This window comes from Colias philodice, chromosome 18 (genome assembly GCF_061535455.1).
Source record: "Colias philodice isolate Cphi_HAF_F1 chromosome 18, ilColPhil1 Martin Lab GWU primary, whole genome shotgun sequence".
Lineage (NCBI taxonomy): Eukaryota > Metazoa > Arthropoda > Insecta > Lepidoptera > Pieridae > Colias > Colias philodice.
This window is the reverse complement of record NC_143103.1, coordinates 2434168-2459469: the sequence shown is the minus strand read 5'-3', so window position 1 is coordinate 2459469 and position 25302 is coordinate 2434168. Positions and strand designations below refer to the sequence as shown.

The 25302-nt window shown below is 37.0% G+C and overlaps 1 protein-coding gene and 1 long non-coding RNA gene across 2 annotated transcripts; one reads left to right on the top strand and one right to left on the bottom strand.

Moving 5' to 3' along the window:
- Positions 1-522: 522 nt before the first annotated feature.
- LOC149480278 (uncharacterized) lies at positions 523-2040 on the bottom strand. The gene is made up of 2 exons (XR_016317031.1): positions 1202-2040; positions 523-576 (listed from the first exon to the last, which is right to left on the bottom strand). It is a non-coding gene; the product is annotated as an uncharacterized LOC149480278 (long non-coding RNA).
- Positions 2041-4638: 2598 nt separating this feature from the next.
- Positions 4639-23457, top strand: LOC149480277 (uncharacterized). The gene is made up of 12 exons (XM_089706870.1): positions 4639-4760; positions 5288-5430; positions 5766-5892; positions 16420-16537; positions 16711-16850; positions 17092-17334; positions 17621-17797; positions 18997-19173; positions 19434-19613; positions 21486-21579; positions 21853-22528; positions 22580-23457. The coding sequence occupies exons 1-11, from the start codon at positions 4700-4702 to the stop codon at positions 21935-21937; spliced, it is 1545 nt and encodes a 514-aa protein (XP_089562996.1). The 5' UTR covers positions 4639-4699; the 3' UTR covers positions 21938-22528; positions 22580-23457.
- The last annotated feature ends 1845 nt before the right edge of the window (positions 23458-25302 follow it).

Here is a 25302-nt window from a genome sequence, read left to right as displayed (position 1 = left end):
ATAGGGAAATAGGGACATAGGGACAGAGAAAGTGACTTTGTTTTATACTATGTAGTGATATTACATGTGACCGACCGACACACCACATAATATTATGTACCTATGTTCTACGCAACGTGGTATCAGGTATGTACCTAGGGTTTGATTTCGGTGATATTTAATTATTGTTATTTTGGAAAGTGTGTATCAACGGCCGCCGATCCGTTGAATGTGATACACATTTTTTGGTAGCAGAGCGTGGTTTCGATCCACGGACCTCTGGGTTATGGGCCCAGGCGTGGTTTACACGGAAATATTGATTATAATTACGATATGTTATATGTTCGATTATAACATTTAAATTGTTATACAGGGTGTCCCAAAACTCAACGTCAAGCCAAAACGGGGCGACAGGATTGATTGTAACCATCATGAGAAAAATCTGAAAAAAAATCTATCCCATGCAGTTTGAAAATTATGGGCATTTAAGAAAAACCTAAAAATTTGGTCAACCTGTAACTATTTTTCGGTTATTGTGGTTAATTTTTATTATTTTTGTTCATTTAAACTTTGGAATCGTAACCCTAAATAACATTTCTAGAATCACAGTCAAAAATAATGACACAATTGCCCCAAGTTTCCTTGAATTGAAGACTATTTGTTAAACTATGAATTTAAAATTTTCAAAATTTGTCGACTTTGACGGCCCCTCCTTTAAAAAAAATGTACTAGAGTGCCTTGGCAAGTGGCATTAAAAGTTGGCGCATTTAATCAGGATTTTAAAATAGTACAATACTTGTTAGTTTCATACTAAAAAAAATGAATGAAAAAATAAAAACCTCAAGTAACCCGATTTTTGCTAACCCATATTATTCAGTTAAAATGTTTTTTATTCGCACAAACTCTTGGTAGGTTCTTAGTTTTACGGCAAAATGATGAGAGAGATGGATAGTGGACATGTTTGCCATGAGTGAGCGAGACAGATAGTGACGCCGTTTCGTTCCGATCGTGTTTAGTGCAAGTAAGAGATTTTCTTGACCAGGAATATCCGGGAAGGTGGATTGGACGTTCAGGCACTATCTCGTGGCCAGCCCGTTCCCCAGATTTAAATCCCCTGGATTTTTTTTATTGGGGCGTTCTCAAAGAAAAAATTTATTCAAAGCCCATTGAGAGCGTAGCCGAGCTGCGTGAACGAATTTCTCAAGCTGCTGAGGACACCAACTCTCGAAGATATCAGCCCGGCTAATAAGTAGATCTTTTTTAAGAAGATGTAGGGCGTGTATTGAGGCTGATGGTAAACAAGTTGAACATTTATTGTAATAAAAAATGTTATTTCCCTATCTGACTTTTATTTCAATAAACCTAAAGTAAACTAGGTCAAGATTTTTAATTATTTTTTTAATTTTACTTACTTTTGTTGACTTTGGTAAAAGTGGCGTCACTATCTGTCTCGCTCACTCATGGCAAACATGTCCACTATCCATCTCTCTCATCATTTTGCCGTAAAACTAAGAACCTACCAAGAGTTTGTGCGAATAAAAAACATTTTAACTGAATAAAATGGGTTAGCAAAAATCGGGTTACTTGAGGTTTTTATTTTTTCATTCATTTTTTTTAGTATGAAACTAACAAGTATTGTACTATTTTACAATCCTGATTAAATGCGCCAACTTTTAATGCCACTTGCCAAGGCACTCTAGTACATTTTTTTTAAAGGAGGGGCCGTCAAAGTCGACAAATTTTAAAAATTTTAAATTCATAGTTTAACAAATAGTCTTCAATTCAAGGAAACTTGGGGCAATTGTGTCATTATTTTTGACTGTGATTCTAGAAATGTTATTTAGGGTTACGGTTCCAAAGTTTAAATGAACAAAAATAATAAAAATTAACCACAATAACCGAAAAATAGTTACAGGTTGACCAAATTTTTAGGTTTTTCTTAAATGCCCATAATTTTCAAACTGCATGGGATAGATTTTTTTTCAGATTTTTCTCATGATGGTTACAATCAATCCTGTCGCCCTGTTTTGGCTTGACGTTGAGTTTTGGGACACCCTGTATAACGTAACGGCACCAGTCTTGTACAGATTAAGGAAAAAATTGAAGTTTTTTGCAAATTTCTCGTAGGTTTTTTAACTTTATTGGATATTGTTAAGTTATACCTTTAGTTCAATGTTAGTTTAACGTTACCAATGTTAGAAAAAAGATTAAAGTGCATAAACAATGAAGTTATTTATAAATTAAAAAACCACTTTTTTGCACCAGTGATGGACAGTGAAAATCTAATGATGGACACCCAGTTTTGGACAACATCCAGTTATGAACACCCATTTATGGACTGTACCTAATGTTGTTTCTCCAGTTATTTACACTTGGAGAAGACTTATAGTTATCAATAGAATCTTGAAAATGATGATTGGAATATAATAAATCGGGGATGTATTTATAAAAAATAGTACTTATTAATTATTTTGCATACTTATAATATTTAAAACAGTCTTAATTTACATTTTCTAGGCAAAAATTGGACAAATGCATCGTTAAATACGAGTTATGTCCGTTAAGAAACACCAATTTGGGTTTTTTTTCTCAATAAGTCAGGGATGAAAAATATAACTAAAAAAAGTATTGCCATTCCATCCATTTTGGGACTTCTTCTTCTTCGTCATATCACTCTCGTCAGAGCGAACGTGGTCAACATGAGGTTTGGGGGGTAGATGTTACCCGCTTCACGATGTTCCGCCATATCTCTCTGTTTCCTGGCATTCCGTTACACTCGTGAAGTGAATCGCCAATCTGAATACAGCCTTAATCTGATTGATCCATCGATATGGATTCCAAATTGTAGCACGAGGCAAAAAGCTTTTTTTAAACTGTTGTCAAGATGGTGTGGATGAAATTTAAGCGTGTGTGCTATATGGTGGTGGAATTTAGCAGCAGACAGCGATCCAAACAGTTCATCAGAGAACTCTCTATGATAGATGCGTTACAATACGCATAAGTATGCGACTTCTCTACGCAGTGATAGAGAATGAAGCCGAGAACGAGTCGCACAGCACATAATGACCCATTGTTCTAAAATATATTCTTCATGTTTAGATAGATATTATATTGTTGGACCCATTAGTGTAATTTTCACAAAAAACATCAATGTCCATTATAGGAACCAAAGCAAATCCAGTCATGGACAATTGTTGTACAATATTGGAACCCTTTGTTTGAAATGGTCGTGATAGGTATATTATTAATCAGAATGAAAAGACAATACAGAAAAGCGCATGTAATTAATACCTTTAAAAAAAGTTTATTTTCGACATATGTCCATAAATGGATATATCCATAGAATTAAATCCAGTTATGGACACTGAAGAATTTTATTTAAACAACATAACCTATCATGATACTAAATCGTGTAATATTTCGTACAATTAACTACTATAAATAAAAGTAATATCAAATTTTGCTAACATTTATACAAAAATTCTTATAACCAAAATTGTGTCCTCACTTCCTTAAGGATTTCCTTAGTAAAAACGGATTTCTTCGAAACGAGTCGCAGCATCTAAACATAACGTTCTGCCATCTTCAAACATTTTGGCCGAATAAGATGAAATGTCGTATTTTGATAGCTTATGAACCAAACTTTTATTTTAAGTATTGCCAAATTATATAACGTTAATTTTGGTCTTAATATTTAAATTTAATATTTATTTTGTCCATTACTGGATGCTTGTCCACCACTGGTGCCGTTACCCTATGTCGTGGCCATATTTCCTAGGCCATTTCATGAAATGATCGAATGTCTATAATTGGCCACATCATGATGTGGTTTGAGCACATCAATGATAAGAAATCGTTTCTCGATATGGCCAACTAAACGCGCGGTTTTTTCATGAAATGATCAAAATTATTTGATCATATCGTAAAATAGTTACATTAATTATTGGTAGAGGCGCTGCAAGCTCTGTGTTTATGTGCTAAGATAGCGGCCGCTGGCGAAAATTTAATTATTCGCAGTTAAAAACTTCATAATTCGTTTAATAACAATATGAAGAAAGTCATAGCAAAGAATTTACGACGAAGAGATTCGAGTAGGTACTATGGAAAATGTGGATATCTTATATGTATTGAAGAAAAAATGTGTATTAATTAAAAGGATTTAAGACGCATTTTCTATATTATTATAATTGTTTGTTTTTTAAAAAGCGATCCGCTTCTAGCACTCGCCGGCCGCTGCCGCGGCACGCTCGCTTTGCTCGCTCGGCTCGTGCGTTGTTGTTGTTGTTGTTGTTGTTGCTGTTTTCTATTGCAAAAACGATTCGCTTCTGGCATTCGCCGGCCGCTGCCGCGGCACTAACTTAAATGACAATAAACAAGTTCCTAGAATATTCTGAATTTTTTTAATATTTTATGGACTCTCCATATTTTATACGATCTGGCCAAATGTGGATGACCAAATCGTGAAACGTTGACGATTTAACGATCTGATCAAACTATGTTGGCCATTTCATGAAATGCGACTATTTCGTGAAATGATCAATCATATCATGAAATGAGCAAATCTACGATATAGCCACGACATATATAAACAGTAAAATAAGCCATAGAACAAGTTTGTTATAATTTTCCTCAATCCGTACACGCCCGGTAGTAAGACCTCAGAGTTGAAGTGGCGTGAATGTGTTCTGTGTACCTACAAAAATAAATTTATTCATTAAAAATGCTCGGAATTCTTATTCTGGCGGTATTTTTAAATGCGGCTGATATAACATTATCTTTGAGTAAGTAAGCATTAACAAAGCTAAAACATGTTAATCGAATTGAGCTTAAATGAAGTAATTTTTTATTCTTACTTTATTATTTATATTTATTATTGTTGGATATTATGAATATTTATATAAATAATTTATAAATTAACCTGATTAATAAGTTAAATATAATTTAAAGACAGAAATAACGTGATTAATCAGATTATGAATTTAATCGCGTGCGAATGGCAAAAGTCGGCACGTTATCAGTCAGGGTTATACACAAATACACAATAGTTAAATAAATGCGTCAACGATTTTATAATAATTATTTTACGTAATCAGCGTGTGGAAAGCTTTAAGTTAGCTCTTTTTAGCTCGCTGTAGATAAATCTCTGACTCTCATAATGGAATAATCAAACCTTGGTGAAAGATGTAATATAGGTAATATAGTCTAAACTCTAAGCAAAACAAAACTTGAAAATATGGAAACAACATGCAATAATGATAACGCGAGAATTTCCGAGCTCCAGTATTTTAATATGTATATTTTTTTCCAGAAACGTGCAGTGACTGTATGGATTACACGTCATGTGAAGAGGCAAAACAATTAGCATTTTACCACAAAAGTCCGAAAACTGCGACGATGTTCTTAGAAGCATTTTGTGGTATTGAATACATTCAATTAGAAAGAGTAATTAAGGTTATTCAATTTTTTTATTCATATTTTAATTATTTTCTCAGTACATAATATTATTATTAGTATTCTTATTAAGTATATCAGATAAAAAAAATTGCATCATAAAAACATCCTTCATATTTTATTAAAAAGGTAAACGTTTTGACCTTAGACCTTAGTTTTGACTGATTGGTTAGATTAATTTTATCTGTAAGTGAAGCCCTTAGAATTTTTAAATACCTATAGCCTGCCTAATTTTTGGAAAGCAATATTAGTTGTTGTTGAGAGTTTGTTCAACTAGGCATTATTTAATATGTACCTATACTATTGTATTATAACAATCAAAATTAATTCAACAGGTGTGTTGCTCTGATTTTACCTTATCAGGCACAGATGACAGAAGTGGAATGTCCGGTTTCCAGAATGAGAAGAAAGTCGATAATCCACAATTAAAGTTACTACCAGCTTCCTGCGGTGACATCAATGGTAGGTACACGTATCATCACCGGATGATGGAACGGGGATATAATCCATCATCCGGTGCGGAGAGGCGGCGTGAGAAGTGTTCCACTCACGCCGCCCCCCCAGGAAGGTAGACCTGGCGGCCTCCCGCCACATTCGCGTTGGGCCTGGAGATAGGCTGCCGCTGACGGGTCTGCGGACGCGGTTCTACCGAATACCCGCGGCCCCGTCAATAAAGCGGCTCGGCGGAACACAGTGGAGTTTAGTCGGTAGGACCCTGCACTCAGCAGGGTGAGTCCGACATAACCCAGGGCTCTTCCCCCGAGTGCCCTGGTGTAGAAAAATAATATCTAATATGTTATATGTGAACTTTTTTACTGATTCTCTGGGCCCATAACCTATAGTAAAACATGTCAGTTCTGTTCTGCACTTCATTCTGTTGTTTTATTATAGGTTATGGGCCCAGAGAATCAGTAAAAAAGCAGTTTTTTTTAACAAGAATTTCGTTTTGGTACGAGTGTTAAAAAGCTTTTTTCAACACGTTTTTTCATTGTGTTGTTGGATATTCGTGAAATAAAATTTTTATTTGGAATTACGATGGCGGCCAACTACTTACTTGATAAATGTACCTAAATTACGTGGACGGGAAAATTACAGCGAGTGGTGCTTCGCGGCAGAGAATTTCCTAATCCTTGAAGGCATGAAACATTGTGTAAAGCCAGAAGGAGCGAGCGTAGTAGCTGCAGATGACGAAAAAAGCTGATTATGACAATCGATCCGTCTTTGTTTGTACATGTAAAAAGTGTAAGAACATCAAAAGAACTCTGGGAAAAATTACAACAGTTATTCGATGACAACGTTTTTTCAAGAAGGATAAATCTGTTACGGAATCTAATTTCGATAAGACTGGAAAACTGCAGTTCAATGACGTCCTATGTGACTCAAATAATTGACACGGCTCAAAAATTATGTGGCACAGGTTTTGAAATAAATGACCAGTGGACAGGCTCATTGTTATTAGCAGGATTACCAGAGCGGTTTTCACCGATGATCATGGCAATAGAGCATTCAGGCATTAACATAACGGCTGATTCTATAAAGTCGAAATTGTTAGACATGGAGTCAACCATAGAGGAACATGATGAAGTTGGCGGAGCATTCGCAGCTCGTTCGAAGTACATGAAAAATAAAATGGCGTCAAGAAAAAATGTCAATGTTGGTAACATTGTCGATCCGTCAAAATCAAACGTCAAGGTGAAGACAGTGACATGTCTTAGGGCGTATTCAGAAAGAAAGCTTGAAACTTATAAGCGCTTATCGGCGCTTGTCATGTTCATATATTTTCCTGCGCTGACAAGCAAGACAAAGGAAAATATATATGAACATGACAAGCGCCGACAAGCGCTTATAAGTTTCAAGCTTTCTTTCTGAATACACCCTTACGTAGTAATTGTATACTCTTTGGTGACATGTTACCGATGTAAACAAAAAGGACACTATCGAAATCAATGTACAAATAACGAAAACGCGTCGAACTCCAAAGAAAAACCCCGAATGCAGTCTAATGCTTTTAGTGCTGTGTTCCAAAGCGGGAATTTCAATAAAAATGCATAGTATATTGACTCTGGAGCCAGTGTACACCTTACGGCAAATGAAAGTTGGGTTATGAATGCGTCTTATGATCAGAAACAGGAAATTATCGTTGCAAACAGTGAAAAGTTGTCAGTTTTATGTTCTGGCGATGTGAAGATTACAACTACAACTGGGGGTTCAGCATATTTATGTTATTGTACACTTATCAATATAACATTGTTAGATATAGTGGGGGTGTAGAAAAATAATATCTAATATGTTATATGTGAACTTCTTACTGTACTGGCTGGTTTGGTGATATAGGTAGAGATTGTCTAATCTAAAAATGAACGCCCCTCCACTGTGTTTACGCTCACATTCAAAGTACGTGTATAGACGCAATATACACAAATTGGTCTGCCTCATTGGTCGTTCAGTCCTCCAGTCCCATCTATGCCCGAACGACAGGACCAGTTGGCCAACTAGTGCATAAATGACGCGATGCACGACAGAACGGACGTGTCATTCCGTACATAGCGCGCTCTCCCCGCCATACAATGCTAGGCACCTGAACTGATCGCCCGATTAGTTGACAAATCAGTGCGCGAGTGTCAAAGTTTGCAGTAGAATCGACGCGCGCACACATATAAAGTGGTTCAATAATTATTTGTCCTCACACATTGAAACAATTATTAAGTTTAGTGGAGGGGCGTTCATTTTTAGATTAGACAATCTCTATATATATATGTTTCAAATAATAAAACATGTCAGTTCTGTTCTGCACTTCATTCTGTTGTTTTATTATACGTCCTGGGTATATGCCTAAATGCATTCTCCACTATAAAAAAAAAAAAAAAAAGGTACACGTATCATTCGTGGTGATGTGGCTGGCCTGTACGAGTTCCCCTGGATAGCTCTGTATCACATTTTTTTTTCAGGTATCACATAAAGTTAACTCGTTTTAAACAAAGATATTGAAAAAAATCTCTATGAAAATGTGTCTGCAGATGTTTTTAAAAACATGTGCAATGTGCATGTTCTTAGCTATGTAAAAAGGTATGATAACCTCAGGTAGCATTCGTAGATTCCAAGAAATCGGGGATAAACATGGGACAGTGTTAGTAAAGTACAACATCAGAATAAATTTTGTCATAATTTATTTTTCTAAAAAACTTTACAGTTCCTGCTCAACATGTCTTCCTCTATTGCGAACACATATTCGAAACCTTTTCCGCAGAGAACTCTTGACTACCCCAGTTGTTAATTGGTTCCTCATCTTATTGGCTGCATCGATAATTTTTTGTCGTAAAATATCAACAGATGGAATCGGGTTCGGCTCATTGTACACCAGACTCTTCATATGCCCCCAAACGTAAAAGTCCATGGGGGTTAGGTTAGGTTAGGTTAGGTTAGTTGATGTCTAAATGTATCTACAGACGCTCCGATTTGGTTGGTGCCAACCATATCGGAACCGACAAGGCAACCATTCCAACATTGCTACAGATTGTCCGACGGTTGGCCTTCCAGCTGTCAGTTGACCATAGAGTAATATGTCAGTTGACCATAGTACGAAGAGAATGGGCTAAATTCTACTATAGAAATAGAGAAAATTACAGTCATATGCGGCTCTTACAACTTATTTTTTAAGGTTTTTAATGTAGCCCCACTGTCAATTTTTTTTAATACTTCTAACATAATAAAATACGCTTGATTTCTGGCATCTCTATTTGCGTAATCTTTGTTACTTAAGTCCCACAAACAGGGAAAGTCTTTATATAGTTCCAGCAATTTTATTAATATGTCACGTTCGGTGACCGTAACTCCCTCGGCGTTCATGTTGACGTCCTACACCGGCGGCGTTGCGAATGTGAATGAGCCAATTACCTATATTACTCTATGGAATGAGCCGATTTGGTCGGAACAAAGCTTCCAGACGTTCCAATTTGGTTGGATCGGATAGGAAGTTGGTTTGGTCGGTATCGCCGGCGCATCCGACCACGTCAAACCAATATTAATAATAATTATGTCGGACCGACCGCTCTCTACACTTTCCGATTTGGTCGTGGTCGGATGGTTGGCACCAACCAAATCGGAGCGTCTGTAGATGCTTAACAATGGACTATGATACTTTTTCCCTCTTACGCAAGCGAGCAAAACGCCTTATCAGAACGTGTGAACGTAACTATAAGAAATCAATAGAAGAATCTTTACCCCAATCTACAAAACTTTTTTGGTCTTAGATACATTAAAAACAAAAAACGCTCTTCGTCCGTTCCTCCCACGCTTACTCTGGGTAATCGTTCAGCACGTACAGATATTGAAATAAGTAATATGTTCGCAGAGTTCTTTTCATCTGTCTGGGAAAAAGACTCATCAGGTAATCACATACTAGAAGTTGATAGTGTCGATAGGTCTAATTTTACATTGCACAATATTCAAATAGATAAACTAAGCATAAAACAACATCTTAAAAATATCGATATTAATAAGGGTCCAGGTCCTGACCGTATATCCCCTTTATTTATAAAAGAGTGCATGCAGGGTCTTGTTGAACCTCTTTACATTATTTATAACCTCTCAATAAATCAAGGTAAATTTCCGACTATCTGGAAAACTGCTCACGTAGTACAGGTACTACGTGAGCAGTTTTCCAGATAGATTTCCATCCTTATGCACAGGTCTGTGCATAAGGATGGTGATGTAACTAACTGTGAAAATTATAGACCAATTAGCATTCTTTCATGTTTTTCAAAAATATTAGAGGCTTTAGTGTATGATCATATATATTCTTTTTTATCAAACTGGCTATTAGCACGAAACAACACGGCTTTGTGAAACAAAAATCTACAACAACGAATCTTTTAGAATATACAAATTTTATTCATGGGGCGTTAAATAGTCAAGTACAAATCCATTCTATATACACAGACTTTAGGAAAGCTTTCGATAAGGTTAATAATAGGCAACTACTTGGTAAACTATTCTGCGAGGGAATCCGCGGTAATTTGCTGCGCTGGCTCTCTTCATATATATGGGCGGATGGCCATAATCATCAGAATCACCCATATCTTCAGTAAATTATAATGTTGGTGGAAACAAATGAATCATCAATGTTACAAACAAATGTTATGTAATCGCACAAATCTATGCGCTAGTAATTAGGGAATCACTTGATCAATCGCTTTTAATTAGTTTCGATACAACAATGCACAAGATTACTCGGAACAATAGCGATTCGTCGCCAACGTGGTGCTCTAGCCGTTCTTCGTTTGTAACCAAGCAACGTCTCCAGCCGACCATCGACGCGACGCTCCGCTAGATCGACAGTTGTCAAATCTCGTTCCGATGTAATTCTCATCAGCCAGTAATACTTCTACCAGCCAGTAATACTCCTACACGGCCATTCTGACTATCGACCGTCCTCGGGCGCATCAAATTGCAGTCCTGTAACAATAACACAATCCATCGGACGGGTATCTGTCAATATCTACCCGCTCGCCCATCCTGACAAGCTAATACGTCGTCGTCGTCTACGTCTACTACGTAATATTACGGTCATACAACAATAGGTAATTGTCTCAGAATGAAAAAGCGTGTGTCCTTTCGACCACTCATGGACCGGACGGCACCTTTTTCTACTCACACAACAAACAATGCACTCGCTTTATCGGCATGTCCTATCCTTAGGACCAATTTTTACACAGTATCATTTGGACCGGACGGGTGTGTTCTTTCGACCATGTGCATGGACCGGACGACACTGTCCCTTCGACCAAAGAACACTTATGGTTGAATCGGATAAATGTGTCACTTCGACCAGCCGCTATCAGCTGCATGGCCCGGACGACATTCCCTTCAACCACCTTCACACACCACATTACTCGATAACTGTTCTCACTCAACGTGCCAACATAGTTAAGTAGACTTCATGCAAACAATGCTTACAGATTACTCATTAGTTACGGATTGTCTTGCTCTGCATGAATTTCGACCAACTTTCGACAATTCATGGTCAATGATTTCACGATCTCAGATGTTATGTCACGCCATGCTTTATTGGGACCGTTTTAGATAATCGTTAGCAAACTTTTCAAAGTGCGCATCACACGCTCTACTTGCCCGTAAGATGCCCAAGATCACTGCGCACAGTATCTGGCATCTTACTAAGATAGCTCTATTTTATCAAAAAGCAAGACGACCCGCTTTCAAACAAAAAGGGGACTGACTCACCGGATTACGGCCTCAAGATGCCACTCGACAGTCGTTGTTCGCAAACATTAACCTCTTATTTTGTAGTAGCTCTACCTCCTTTTTAACCGACATCATCCTCTTTCGTTACAATTTGTTGCTACGTGTCCAGCTTGACCGCATATGTAGCAAGATTACGGTCGCAATTTTCTCGGGAGCACGTGTTGCAGTTAACGGATTTTGTTGTTTAGTCATCCCAGAAGAATCTTCTCAAAGACGTTTTTTACAGTCGGCTTGCCGGTGACAAATGACATTGGAAATCTTGAGTCCACAATTCAAGGTTGCTTCAAGTTAGGCTCTTGGAATTCAAGCTCCGATCTTCGCTTTAGAAAAATGCCTCTTAAGATTCTAAATAGCTGAGGTTTGGTAGTGACAGTATATTATGCGTTTAGCTCACGGCGTATCAAACCATCCTTCTTACATAAGACCGATATAATGACGAATTCAGTTATAACATCTTCTGGCATTCGGGTTTTAGGTATAGTTTCGATCATATTCCATAAGCGCAGGCCAGCTTCTGCTGCGGTTTCTTTTGTTCCAATTTGAAAATGCAATAGGTATTTCATCAAAGTAGTCTTGAAATAATTTTGGTTTACAAAATCTGGCCATTAAACTTTGTTTTACAGTCTCTCATGTGAGCTCATTCAAATTTAACTTTGTCAAGCAAGAGGCGGCGCAGCCTATCATTGCATTGGTAAGAGCCAAAAGTAAATCCCTTTAAATTTTTAGTCAGTACTATAAGCTGTAATCTTACACCAACCTTCTACATCCATGTCTACATCTTTCGGATAAAAATCTACAAATTTTACTGCACTAGACTGTGCGCTAGCGGTTGCGTCGTCGCTAACATCCGAGTAAGACTCCCATATTGCTTAATAACTTCAAGGCGCTATTTTCGTCAAGTGTTTGGTTTTCCTCGGCCTTTAGCGCATGGTATATCCCACTTCTGATATGGGCGGATGGCCATAATCATCAGAATCACCCATATCTTCAGTAAATTATAATGTTGGTGGAAACAAATGAATCATCAATGTTACAAACAAATGTTATGTAATCGCACAAATCTATGCGCTAGTAATTAGGGAATCACTTGATCAATCGCTTTTAATTAGTTTCGATACAACAATGCACAAGATTACTCGGAACAATAGCGATTCGTCGCCAACGTGGTGCTCTAGCCGTTCTTCGTTTGTAACCAAGCAACGTCTCCAGCCGACCATCGACGCGACGCTCCGCTAGATCGACAGTTGTCAAATCTCGTTCCGATGTAATTCTCATCAGCCAGTAATACTTCTACCAGCCAGTAATACTCCTACATATATATTAAATAGATCTCAGATAGTTAGAATACTTGGAAGTTATTCTCGTCCTATACCTGTATTAACGGGCGTTCCTCAGGGCTCAAATCTGGGCCCTTTACTAAATGATTTGAATAAATTAAAAAATTGGTGTGCATTGCAATTGCAATACAAATGCTATGTTTCTTAATGTAGATAAATGCTATGTTATGGAATTTGGTAGTACGGCAGTAAAAATAAAATATAATTATTCTATAAATGCTAAAAAACTGATATGGAAGTCAAACGTACGTGATTTAGGAATTATTCTTGATAGCAAACTCTCATTTTTGGACCATTATACACATATTTATAAATCATGTAACAGATTACTAGGGTTTATTTTACGTTCATGTAAGGGTTTCCGGAATCCTAAATCTTATATTTGTCTTTTTAACTCTCTCATTCGTAGCAAATTGGAATATGCAAGTATGATTTGGTCCCCCTTTTATTTGATTCATATAAAAAATATAGAAATAATCCAAATCAAATTTATGAGAATACTTTCTTAACGGTTTCATCTAAATTATTAGATTTCGGAAATGCCTATTTGATAACCTTACTATGCTGTCGCAAGTCCTGCAATAGATTAGAAGCTTGTCTCTTGTAGTTTTTATACCATTTCCCTTTTTAAATTACCTATTATCAATTAGTTAGTATATTGATAACTCTTTATTTATGTGGCAATTGTAATTTATAGTCTAGTAGTCAACACATGTTATTGCAATAACAATAATTAGTCATTAAGGTTTAAAGTGAAATAAGTATTGTAGAGATAAACTACGATAACATGGCGCGCCCCTCCAAAATTCAAAACGTTTGAAAGTATTTGTGAAATATTTACAATGCACCACCAAGATTCACAACGCATGTGTGCGTAATGAGACGGCCGTCAAACAAAAACAAATCCACGGATTTTTTGCTCGACTAGTCACGCTCTAATCGCTCATTATTATTAGTAATGGCGCTGCACTGACGTATTCTATGAAAACGACACGTGCGTTGTCTTGGGCGCTCGGCAACTTATGATTAGTTGACCAACAAATCTGGACGTAAAGTACTAAAGACGAATACGTACAACTACATACAAACTCCTTCGTAAGGATGTCACTACACACATTGAAACAGTAATTTGGAGGGGCGCGCCATGTTATCGTAGTTTATCTCTACCTATATTATTGTTATATGTGTTTGTGTTGCAAATAAAATAAAAATAAAAATAAAAAATAAAAAAAATTCTCTAACACTTCTTCTGTAATGTGCAGGGCAGCCATCATGTTGGAACCACATGTCTCTTAACAAAGTCAGGGGTATTTCTTCAAGTAGGTCGCTTAAATGTTGGCGCAGAAAGGTCTCATAATTTTCACCATTTAGGTTGTCCGGAAGGAAGTATGGTCCAATTAATTTATTTGAAATTATCCCCATCCACACATTAAGACTGAATCGTCTTTGTGATTTTTTGGATTCTTCTTGTTAGGATTGCCACGTGCTTTCGGAGCCCAATAGTGAGCGTTATGGTAGTTTGTGATACCGTCTTGATCAAATTTGGCCTCATCTGTCCATAAATTTTTTTTGAAAAACGAGGGGTTTTCCAGATCCGCATTCAACATGAATCTACAAAAATCTAGTCTTCTTAAAGGATCTCCTTCTTCCATCACGTGCACGGGCGTGTAGTGATGTGGGTAATATCCTGAAGTGTTCATTGTGAACCATACTTTCCACTGAGACAGACCAAGTTCTCGGGCAACAATGTTTGTTGATGTCGTGGGATCCATTCGAAAAAATCGCTTAATTTCATTTTCCTCTTCGTCTTCCTCATCCCGGACAGATGGCCGACCGACGTCTGTTCGTCGTCTTAGAATCGAACCAGTTTCTCTAAGGCGACGATAGGTCCCTTCGAAGGCACTAACATCTGGTGCACGACGGTCAGGATAGTGGGTCAAGTATTCCGCACGAGCATGTGCAGATACACCTTGACAAAACCCGTAACACATCAAAATGTCAGCATATTATTCTTCGTGAGTATACGAACTCATCTTGAAAATTCAAATCGCAAGCAAAAATCAAAGTCCAGTTTCGAGCCACGTTCACAGAATCGGAAGAAAATCAGTCCAAAAAGAAAGCCAAGTCGCGTTGTCAATACACAGAGGAGCACAGAAATCGCATCTACTACGGACGAATCACATAAGCAGACTAAAAAAATACAAAGTGGCATCCTTCGCCCCATACAGCTTCGTCCATCACCTTGCTCGCTCTCTCCAGTAGGTGGAAGCGAGATAGTTGCAGCGTGTGAGTGAGACATCATAACCACGCGGCACAACCCTTTATTGTTCGCATAGGCAGATAATAACTAGACCGATGTTAATGAGCTATTCTAAGAATTATTGTGAAAGTGAAAGTGGGTCAACCGAATTTAGTACGACTGAGAGCTCTGGGACTGGAAGTACAGAATCAGGTACTGAAGGAATTATTACATAAAAATATCCTTTGCAAAATATAGAATTCCTATAAATTCATCCTGACAGTGGGATCAGATAGGATTTCTGTAACTACTCACTACTTTATTAAGCATAGGAACCTATAAATACATATATAACATTTTCATAATGGATAATAATTATGGTGTGTACCTACTATTTAATTTTGAATTGAATTTGAAATTTTGAAAACATAGGAACTGATACGACCGAAACAACTGAATCTGGATCTACGGAAGGAACTGAAACGACTTCATCAGGCTCCACAGAGTCTAGCATTTCTACCGGTAGGTATTTAGACCTCTAAAACAAAATTGTGTTTATATGTTATATTTTACGAAGCATCTTTTGTTTTCATTATTAACATCGAGCGGAATCGACGAAACAGCAGCAACTTATTCAACTGAAACTGAAGGTAGTTTTGAATATTATGTTTATTTTTTTATTATTAGACAGATAATGATATTTTTCTTATTATATTATAGCTTCAACAGCAGATACTTCATCAGATAGTTCAACAACTGAAAGTGCTACGGAAAGTTCAACAACAGAAATTTCAACTTCTGAAAGTTCAACAACAGAAAGTGGCTCAACAGAGAGTTCTTCAACTGATGGATCTACTGAACCATCTACAACAGAAAGTGGTTCCACAGCTGTCTCCACTGAAGAAAGTGGATCTACATACGGTTCAACAACAGAAAATGCGTCTACAGAGAGTTCAACAACAGAAAGTGACTCTACAGAGGCTTCAACAACGGAAGGGGGAGGTTACATAGGCTCCCTACACAGATTGTTTATTACCAACTATTAATAATTCTTTTGACTTTAGGTATATTTGCATTGTATATAGTCGCTATAAAAATTCCGTTGTAATGTTCACAATTGCATTTTTAACGAAAGTAAAATATTATTTCCAGGTTGTGGCTGCGTGTACGCACACTTCGGTTGTTGTCCAGACAACAAGACGATAGCTCGAGGACCCAACAACGAGGGATGTGGATGTAAATACACTGAACACGGATGCTGTCCAGACAGGTAATAATTATAGTAGATACTTATAGCGATTTACTAATTGAAATCTTTTTTTAGTATAAAGCACACAGCAGATAGGTATCATAAAGCAGATAGGTCATTCATCACTACGACGACAGACCTTTCAAAATAATTACTTCAAGTTATTTTTGACAAAAAAAAATACATTTTTTTAGGCACACACCAGCTCAAGGTCCTGAATTTGAAGGCTGCGGATGTCACACGTATCAATTCGGTTGTTGTCCCGACGGAGTTAGAGCGGGGGCACACGATGCGTTGCGGCGGCGGTGCGGCGCCGGAGCGGTGTCGCTGCGTCGTCTTACATAGAAATATCTGTGGCATGTCACACGATGCGCTCCGGCACCGCACCGGACTTGTAACCACCAAGACGAGGCGGGGAGGGGTGAATGCGGTGCGACGTCGGAGCGGCACCGCTCAGTTGTTTTGCGTCACAAGGAAGGACACGCTGTGCAACGCTGCTACGACGCCGCTGCGACATAAAAACGTTACGGCGCCGCACCGCTCGTGTGCCCACTGACACGGTGAAATCTTTGCAGTGCGGCGCCGCAACGCATCGTGTGCCCGCGCCCTTACAGTGGCTACCGGACCAAACCTACAGGGCTGTTTGTGTCACCAATCCAAGTACGGATGCTGCGGGGACGAAGTCACTCCAGCAAAGGGCCCCGATGGTGCTGGCTGCGACTGCTCTACTAGTAAATACGGTTGCTGCCCAGATGGAGTCACGGAAGCGGCCGGCGAGAAGTTCCTTAACTGTACTGATGCTACTGAAAATAAACAAGGTAGTGTTTGTAAATACCATTGTAATAACCACAAAAGCTTTTGTAAAATATTTTTAGGTGAATTTTTTCCATAAGATAAACTTTTCTTAATTGTTTATTCTGTAAAATTCAATTTATTATGTATAAAAAAAATTTCTATGCTGCTTTTTTCGGAATTTTATACAAAATAAAAAAGAAAGAAGAATTAAATACAGAGAAATGAAAAACAAAGTTCCAATAACGATCCAGATCTGTCATATCAAAATATATAAATTATGTTTCTATAGTACATATTTATTGTATTTAGCTTCGTGCTCTCTGGCGAACGACCGCGGTACGTGCAGGAACTTCTCTGTGCTATTCTATTACGACATGACGTACGGTGACTGTCTGCGCTTCTTGTACGGAGGCTGCGAGGGCAATGGCAACCGGTTCAATAGTCAGGATGAGTGCGAGGCTGTGTGCGTGCACCCATCGCCCAAAGGTCATTAATCATTATATATAAACAATTTTCCACTTATTAACACCTATTCTGTATTTTATATTATTACTAGCGGTCCGCCCCGGCTTCGCCCGTGGTACATGTTTACGTTTTCTCTACATATTAAGAACCATCCTCGTACTTCAAGGAATATAATAAAAAAGAATTATCGAAATCGGTCTACCCGTTCACACGTGATGCCGTGACAACGCGAAACGGATTTCATTTTTATATATTAACTAGCGGTCCGCCCCGGCTTCGCCCGTGGTACACATTTACGTTTTCTCTACATAAAAACCATCCTCGTACTTCAAGGAATATAATAAAAAAAGAATTATCGTAATCGGTTCAGCCGTTCTCGAGTTATGCGCTTACCAACACATTTTGCGATTCATTTTTATATATAAGAAGACTAGCGGTCCGCCCCGGCTTCGCCCGTGGTACATGTTTACGTTTTCTCTACATAAGAACCATCCTCGTACTTCAAGGAATATAATAAAAAAAGAATTATCGAAATCGGTTCAGCCGTTCTCGAGTTATGCGCTTACCAACACATTTTGCGATTCATTTTTATATATAAGATTATATAGATTAGTAAGTATGTACTTATGTTTGCTTTATGTATGTTTATTTTGGTACATTTTATTAATGTGTAACAACTATGTATTACATCTAATCTGTGGTATTGCCTTATTTTTGCTCACCCACATTATATTGTTATATTTCCTCTGATTGTTGGGTTGCCTGGTAAAGATCGCTACCTAGCGATAAGGCCGCCCTTTGCTATTTCTATATTAAGTCTTATCTTTGTTTTATGTATTTTCAAAGCAATAAAGCATTTTCATTCATTCATTCACCTATTCTAAGTAATAGACCAATACTGCAATGAACAACTTTACATTAAACAAGTCGTTTTCGGTTTCTCAACTTGATATTATAGTGTTAGAATAATGGTACCTCATGAACATTTTTGAGGACTATTGGCGATTATAAAATGTAGAACATTATAACATTATGGTTTGTATTATAAAATCTGTTTGTTATCAAACAGATTTACCAAAAAGTAACTAGTTTGTTTTAATTATATTTTACAGAAGTTTTTGTAAGAAATATTCTATAAAATCGGTTTGGAAGTTTTTATCTATTGAATTAAATTTTTATTTTTATAATATGTAGATCAGAATATTATTTTTAAATTACAGACGCGTGTAACTTGCCAAAGGTGAAGGGTGGTTGCCAAGGCTACTTCGTGCGCTGGTACTATGACTCTGCGCGGGAGCAGTGCTCGCAGTTCGTCTTCGGCGGCTGCGTCGGCAACGCTAACAACTTCGAGTCGCTGGAGCTCTGTCAACAACATTGTGAACCTGAGAAGACTGAAGGTAATTTGTATGGAAATAATTAATAAAATACAGTAGTACAGTCATTTATTCAGATTTCAACCGCGTCGGCTTATTGCATATTGCCACAAATTGATTGATACAAAATTTTCGATGTATTTTTATTGACTTTTATTCAAATAGTATTGTTCAAAGACGAATATATCGCTTGTTAGACAACTCTGCCTAATACACGCGTAGGCAGTGTTTTGCTTCGGACACTTTTTGAGGGTGATTGTTAGTCTACTTGTTTATTGTTTTAGACCAATGCAACCAACCGATCTCGCGCGGGTCGTGCGCGGGCAATTTCCTGCGCTGGGGCTACGACGCGGGCACACGAAGCTGTTCCCAGTTCATCTGGGGCGGCTGCGAGGGCAACGCCAACCGGTTCGGCTCCGAGGCCGCCTGCCTGCAGCGCTGCAACCCGCCCGGCGATCCGCAGGGTGAGACATTTCACACCTGTCCGGGAGCCAGCAGCAGATTTTATGACCAAGTTCCTCTCAAGCGGTAATTAGTAAAATGCATCAAAGTATAGTATTATGAAGCCTCATGAACGTCAGCTGGAGCTCGGTTGGGGGGAAGAGCGGTTGTAGCCTCCCGTATCAGCTGACGGTTTTTCCACCAAGATACAGCCAGCTGACATATATATTTATCCACAGTTACATATAAGCTATCATCAGGTAAATTTTTGTTTGAGAGGAAATAACGGAAAATAAATTTTTCTTTAAATTTAACTTTCATGTTCGAGACACCAGCTGACGTATAATACACCATGTTGTAACCAGCTGACTATTTTTTTTCGTTGAGATATTGGGTTAGCTACAATTTGACAAATTTTTAGCTGAGAGGAAATGAATGAATGAATGTATTTTTTTTCCTATGTGCGTGGGAGGCTACAACCGCTCACCCCCCCAACCGAGCGCCAGCTGACGTTCACGAGGCTTTATAATACTATACTCTCATGCGTCTGACGAATTATCTCTTGAGAGGAAATAGTTAACCAAATTTGCACCTGGCTCCCTAACCATTTCTGTGTGTGTTTTGATGCATGAAATCTAGTAGAAATATATTTTCCTTTTTAATTAACTCTTGTGTTTAGCTTTGTTCAAAATTTCTGCATCATTAATTTTTCAAAAAAAATAATTACTAACTCAATTCTTTATTGAAGGGGAACAGAACTGTCTTTATTTTCTTTAGGACTCGTTCTTACACTTACTTTTATAGTATTTTGAGTTTGTTATGGTTTTAACTTTTTATATCCAAGTCATAATGCGAAAATAAAAATTTATTATGTCCAACAAAATTGGTTATCAAATACATAATGTCTCAGTGCCGATTTTAAACTTTGAAAATTTGTATAAAAAAAACAAATTGTATTCATAATATTTTTATTGTAGTAAATTAAAGTGTATTAGTGCGGATTTTATTTTTATAATATGCGGTGAATGCACTCTTCAAATCGGACACGCAAATTTGCCGAGACGCGCCGAAGGATTTCCGCTGAAATGGCTCTCACTTCTGTCGTTATTTTAGTCTTCAACTGCTCCAAATTTGTAAGAGGGGTATCAAAAACTCTTGCTTTGGGACAACCCTATAAAAAAAGTCAGCGGGGGTTAAATCGGGAGATCTGGGTGGCCACAATATGTCTCCAGAGCGGCTTATGAATTTTCCCGGAAATGACGCATTTAGTGCGTCCATGGAGACCCTAGCAGTGTTGGCTGTGGCCCCATCTTGCTGAAACCATACATCAGACTTGTCAATATCCTCTTCTTGCAGCTGAGGTACAAAAAAGTTACCGATGGTGGCTTAAAGAGGCAGCATGTTGTCTAAGTGAGCGTCTTGGATGTTCTGTGACCGCAGCGGCGACGCGGTCGATGTGTTCAATCGATCGCACAGGTCTATTTCGTGGTCCAATTGAATGATTTAGTAAACATCCTGTCGCTCTAAACTTCTCTCCTCACGACTTAATTAATTGAGTACTCGGGGCATCACTCAAACAGTGGATTTCATAGCGACTACAAATTTACACCGTTTTTCACTCAACGAAAACGTATTGCATAAGTACGCTTCTACTGCGTACGCGCGGTGCGTAGGTACCAGACCACTGCGCCATGGCCACAAAAAAAATCCGCACTCGTCACCTATCGAACGCTACCACTCCCCTCCAGCTAACCCCGCAGCTTGCCGAGAAATTCGTGTTTAAAGTTTAAAATCGGCGCTGAGACACCCTTTACTTACTGGTATATTCATGAGTCATTATATAGGTATAGTATAGTATTATATTATCTGTGGTATTACATATAAAGTGTTTGCAGGTCTGTACATCCCACCCACGTGCAAGGACAACCCGTTCTTCGCCGACTGCAGCCTCATCGTCCGCAGTAACTCCTGCCGTAAATATTACTCTAGGTACCTACCTTTTTTTTCTAAGACTTACGAAGCCTATCCTGTTTTAATCTCCATCAATAATCATCAATAATCCCCCTCTATGAATTTTCCTATAATTATATTTTTTTTATCTTTACCGTAAATTTATTTTTTACAAATTCGTTAAATTTATAACATGATTCACTTATGGATTAGTAAGCAAGAAAACAAGGCAATAAAAATTCTTAAAGTAATTTAAAAACTAATTTAGAAATGAATAATTATTTATAAATCTCAAATATATATCTATTTCAGGCTCTGCTGCAAGTCATGTGTAGAAGCTGGTCAGCTCGATCCCATGAAGTTAGACATGCAGTCCAACTTGGTCGACCGGCAGTAGGGACTGAGGACGCATAGAAATAGTTATATAGATAGATACGAACTTCAATGTAACAAACACACACCAAAATCCCAAATTCGATAGTAATGTAGTGTAAGAAATTACACGCGAGGCCGGGTTAAATATTAATTTGAAATGTAATAAGAATGTACTGCGATTCTACACAGCTACCTAATTGATGTAGGTAGTTGATAACAAAACGCAGCAAGTCAACGACTATTAGCAAAGTGAAGGTAGTTGGGTCGAACGTCGCGTATAAACAACGTCCGAGCCCCTAGGCACGATTCGTACGAATGCGCCACGAGTCAAGGAACGCGGCAATTTATAGTATTCGACAGCTAAACATGTTCGGACAGGAAACAGTGACAATTATTATTCATCCACAAAAATATTAAATCAAAAGTTACGTCTAACAGTAGTGTATAAACAATTGAAAATTCATAATAATTTGGTTCTTAGCTTGACGCATAGTTAAAATGCAGTAACGTACCTAAATATCTAAAGAAAGCAATATATCCAGTATCCACTGAACACTGCGAATAGTAAGTATAAGTCGTGCCTTCAACAAAAACAGGAAGTAAACAGTAATTTGTTACCTTTATCCACATGTAAACGGAAGAAGTAAAGACCCAAAACAGAGAGGTTATATCGTAGGTACTTAATGTGAGTCATAAAAATTATAAACTCAATATAAATAAAATCATTATTTGCACATTGTAATAAATTTCTCTCGTGTTTATTTGTTCTATCGGAATTTCTTTCTTTATGAATTGACCCGTTAAAGGTCTTCTAAAATATAAGATAATCAGAAAAATATTTGTTGTTGTCTTTGTTGCGTATGTATTGTATTTTAGCAAAGCTAGGGGAAATTTCCAATTGCAAAACAGTTACATAGTGCCATAATCAAGATGTTATTTACAATAAGTTCATTATAGGATTGAACCCCGTTCGAAGTTATTTTGTTTGTTTTCCATAGGGCTTAAGATCTCTAACTTGTTTTTACTTATAAACACTAATCCTATCTTCTCCATTCCAGTTTTTTTCAAATGCCTAGCCTTTATAAATTAACAAAACATAAACACTACTACGTATGTATTACACGTGGAATGTTACAGACAGCATTACCAATAGACTTAATATTGTAGATAGATTAATTTTATGTAAATAATTACTTACGTCACAACTAGGTAATACTCGTATAATAATTCAGTCACAAATATAGAGCCTAAGACGAAACTTTATACTTTGTGTTTCAAGAATAACGTACAATAAATATAGTATTTTTATACATGAAACAGAAATTTTCGACGTATTTAATCCAAATTGTGCAATAAGTCAAACGTGGCATGTATGATGTACTACATGTAGTGCTAGAATGAATTATTTATTTCATGTGTTAATGAAATGCATAATGTTTCATAGCGATAAGTTAATGTAACTGTGAGTCATAATAAACTTTTTAAGGCATTTTTATAATGTTACAGTGTAAATATATCAACAATAAATTTTATAAGTGCTAAGTTGGTGTTTTTTTTTCTCTACAATTCATAAACAAAATTAAATTATAATAAAGGTACTTATTTAAGTAATAAAGTCCTAGTCCTATAATTTATAATCCCTTCTATGAATTAAGATTCCTACACAGCTGTGTGTGTCAATGAGAGTTAATTAACGAACGTATTGAACCCCCTGAAAAATATACCTAACGGTGCATTTACTTCAAACGTCCGAATGCTCATTCTAACCCCACTAAACATGCCTGTTTAGTGGGGTTAGAAAGTAAATGCACAAGTATATATTATATTATGGGCATAGCATTCTGTCGTTGTTCTTAGTGCGTTGAAAAGATTACCTATATGAAATGTTCTAATACTCTAAACACTAAATAAGAGTTTTCGTTTACAATAAAAAATCACGAAATAATGCTCTTGATATAGCCCTATGTTCGTTTGTTGTAAATGCACCGTAACACTAATGAGAGTGTCATGCAGTCAAGATTAGGCTCCAAATATTTATTTTATCTTTAGTATTTTATTTACTCTTTAGTCTTTTGTAGTATGATAATGGGAACTCTACATTGCTAAAATAAGCTACACGCAGTTTCCGTGTATAAACACGCATTTATTAAGAGAGACGTCAACAAATCAGCTGTTTGACCTCTGTGATAAAGATGATACGATGGCCGCCGTAATTAATTGATGTTTTTACTTTTATAAGTAAGTGAGGTTAAGTATACGTAACCTTTACACAGATCATCTACACATATAATAAAATCGTAGGAAAGTCAAATTGTACATTGAACATTTTTTACAAGAATCGCTTGGGGCGTGATCTACAATCGATATCGAATCAAAAAATATAATTTATAGTATTTTCGTCTTTTGTAGACATGTATGCTAAACTTAATAAAGCATGGATTTACTTCAAATTTTGCAGAATATTATTAACAGTTTGGGTCAACATATAATAATATATCATCGAGCATTGCGGGTAAAAACGCGGGGCACAGCTACTTTAAATATTTGCTTAAGCCCGCATCTTCACGTGGCATTAGGAAACAGTCAAAACCTATATACCTACCTAACTTGTAACTTATATGAATCGGTTTTAGAAAAAATGTTGTGTGTTTGAATGTAACGAAAATACGACGGAACATACGACAGTAAGTTACCTATTGTTAATTGGTATAAAGTACATAAAAGAGGAAGCGAGTTATTAATTAATTGCCAGTAATCTGTAATACTACGCTGTTAGGTATTATTAATTATTATTAACGTTAGTAGTTACATTCATATTAACATTATTTCATTAGGTACCCTTACCTATTCTACGAAATAGTTCTAATGCCAGATCTTAAAGACAACACGCATCAAAAATGAAAAATCTATCACTGGTTCACTCTCTAGTTTTTTACCTATTATTGTATGTAAAATTAACGGCTTCATCCATTTTTTTATTTTACTGAATCTCATATGTCTCAAACTACAAATATATATTTTTTTAATAGATGTCCTGTACCTATCTAACTAGTACCTTGGGAAACGCTTGACCACGATCTTGCCTGTTTAAGATTATCGATTCTAATAAATAATTATACGGCTACTGTAAAGCCTTTTTTAATACACTCTTCAGGAGCCACCTATATTTGTAATTATTTAAAAATTAAACTCCGTAAAGAATTTTAGCCTATCTCCATATTATAGTCGTGACGAAAAAGGAAAAATGCGAAAACAATATGCAAATTCTTCGAATTTAGTTGTTATTAACTATTTGTTTCACGAGACATGTATGATAATGAAATAACATTTAGGTCGGACTCAGTTCTAAGAACTTATCGTTATTGTCATTAAGTTTTCGCATTTGAC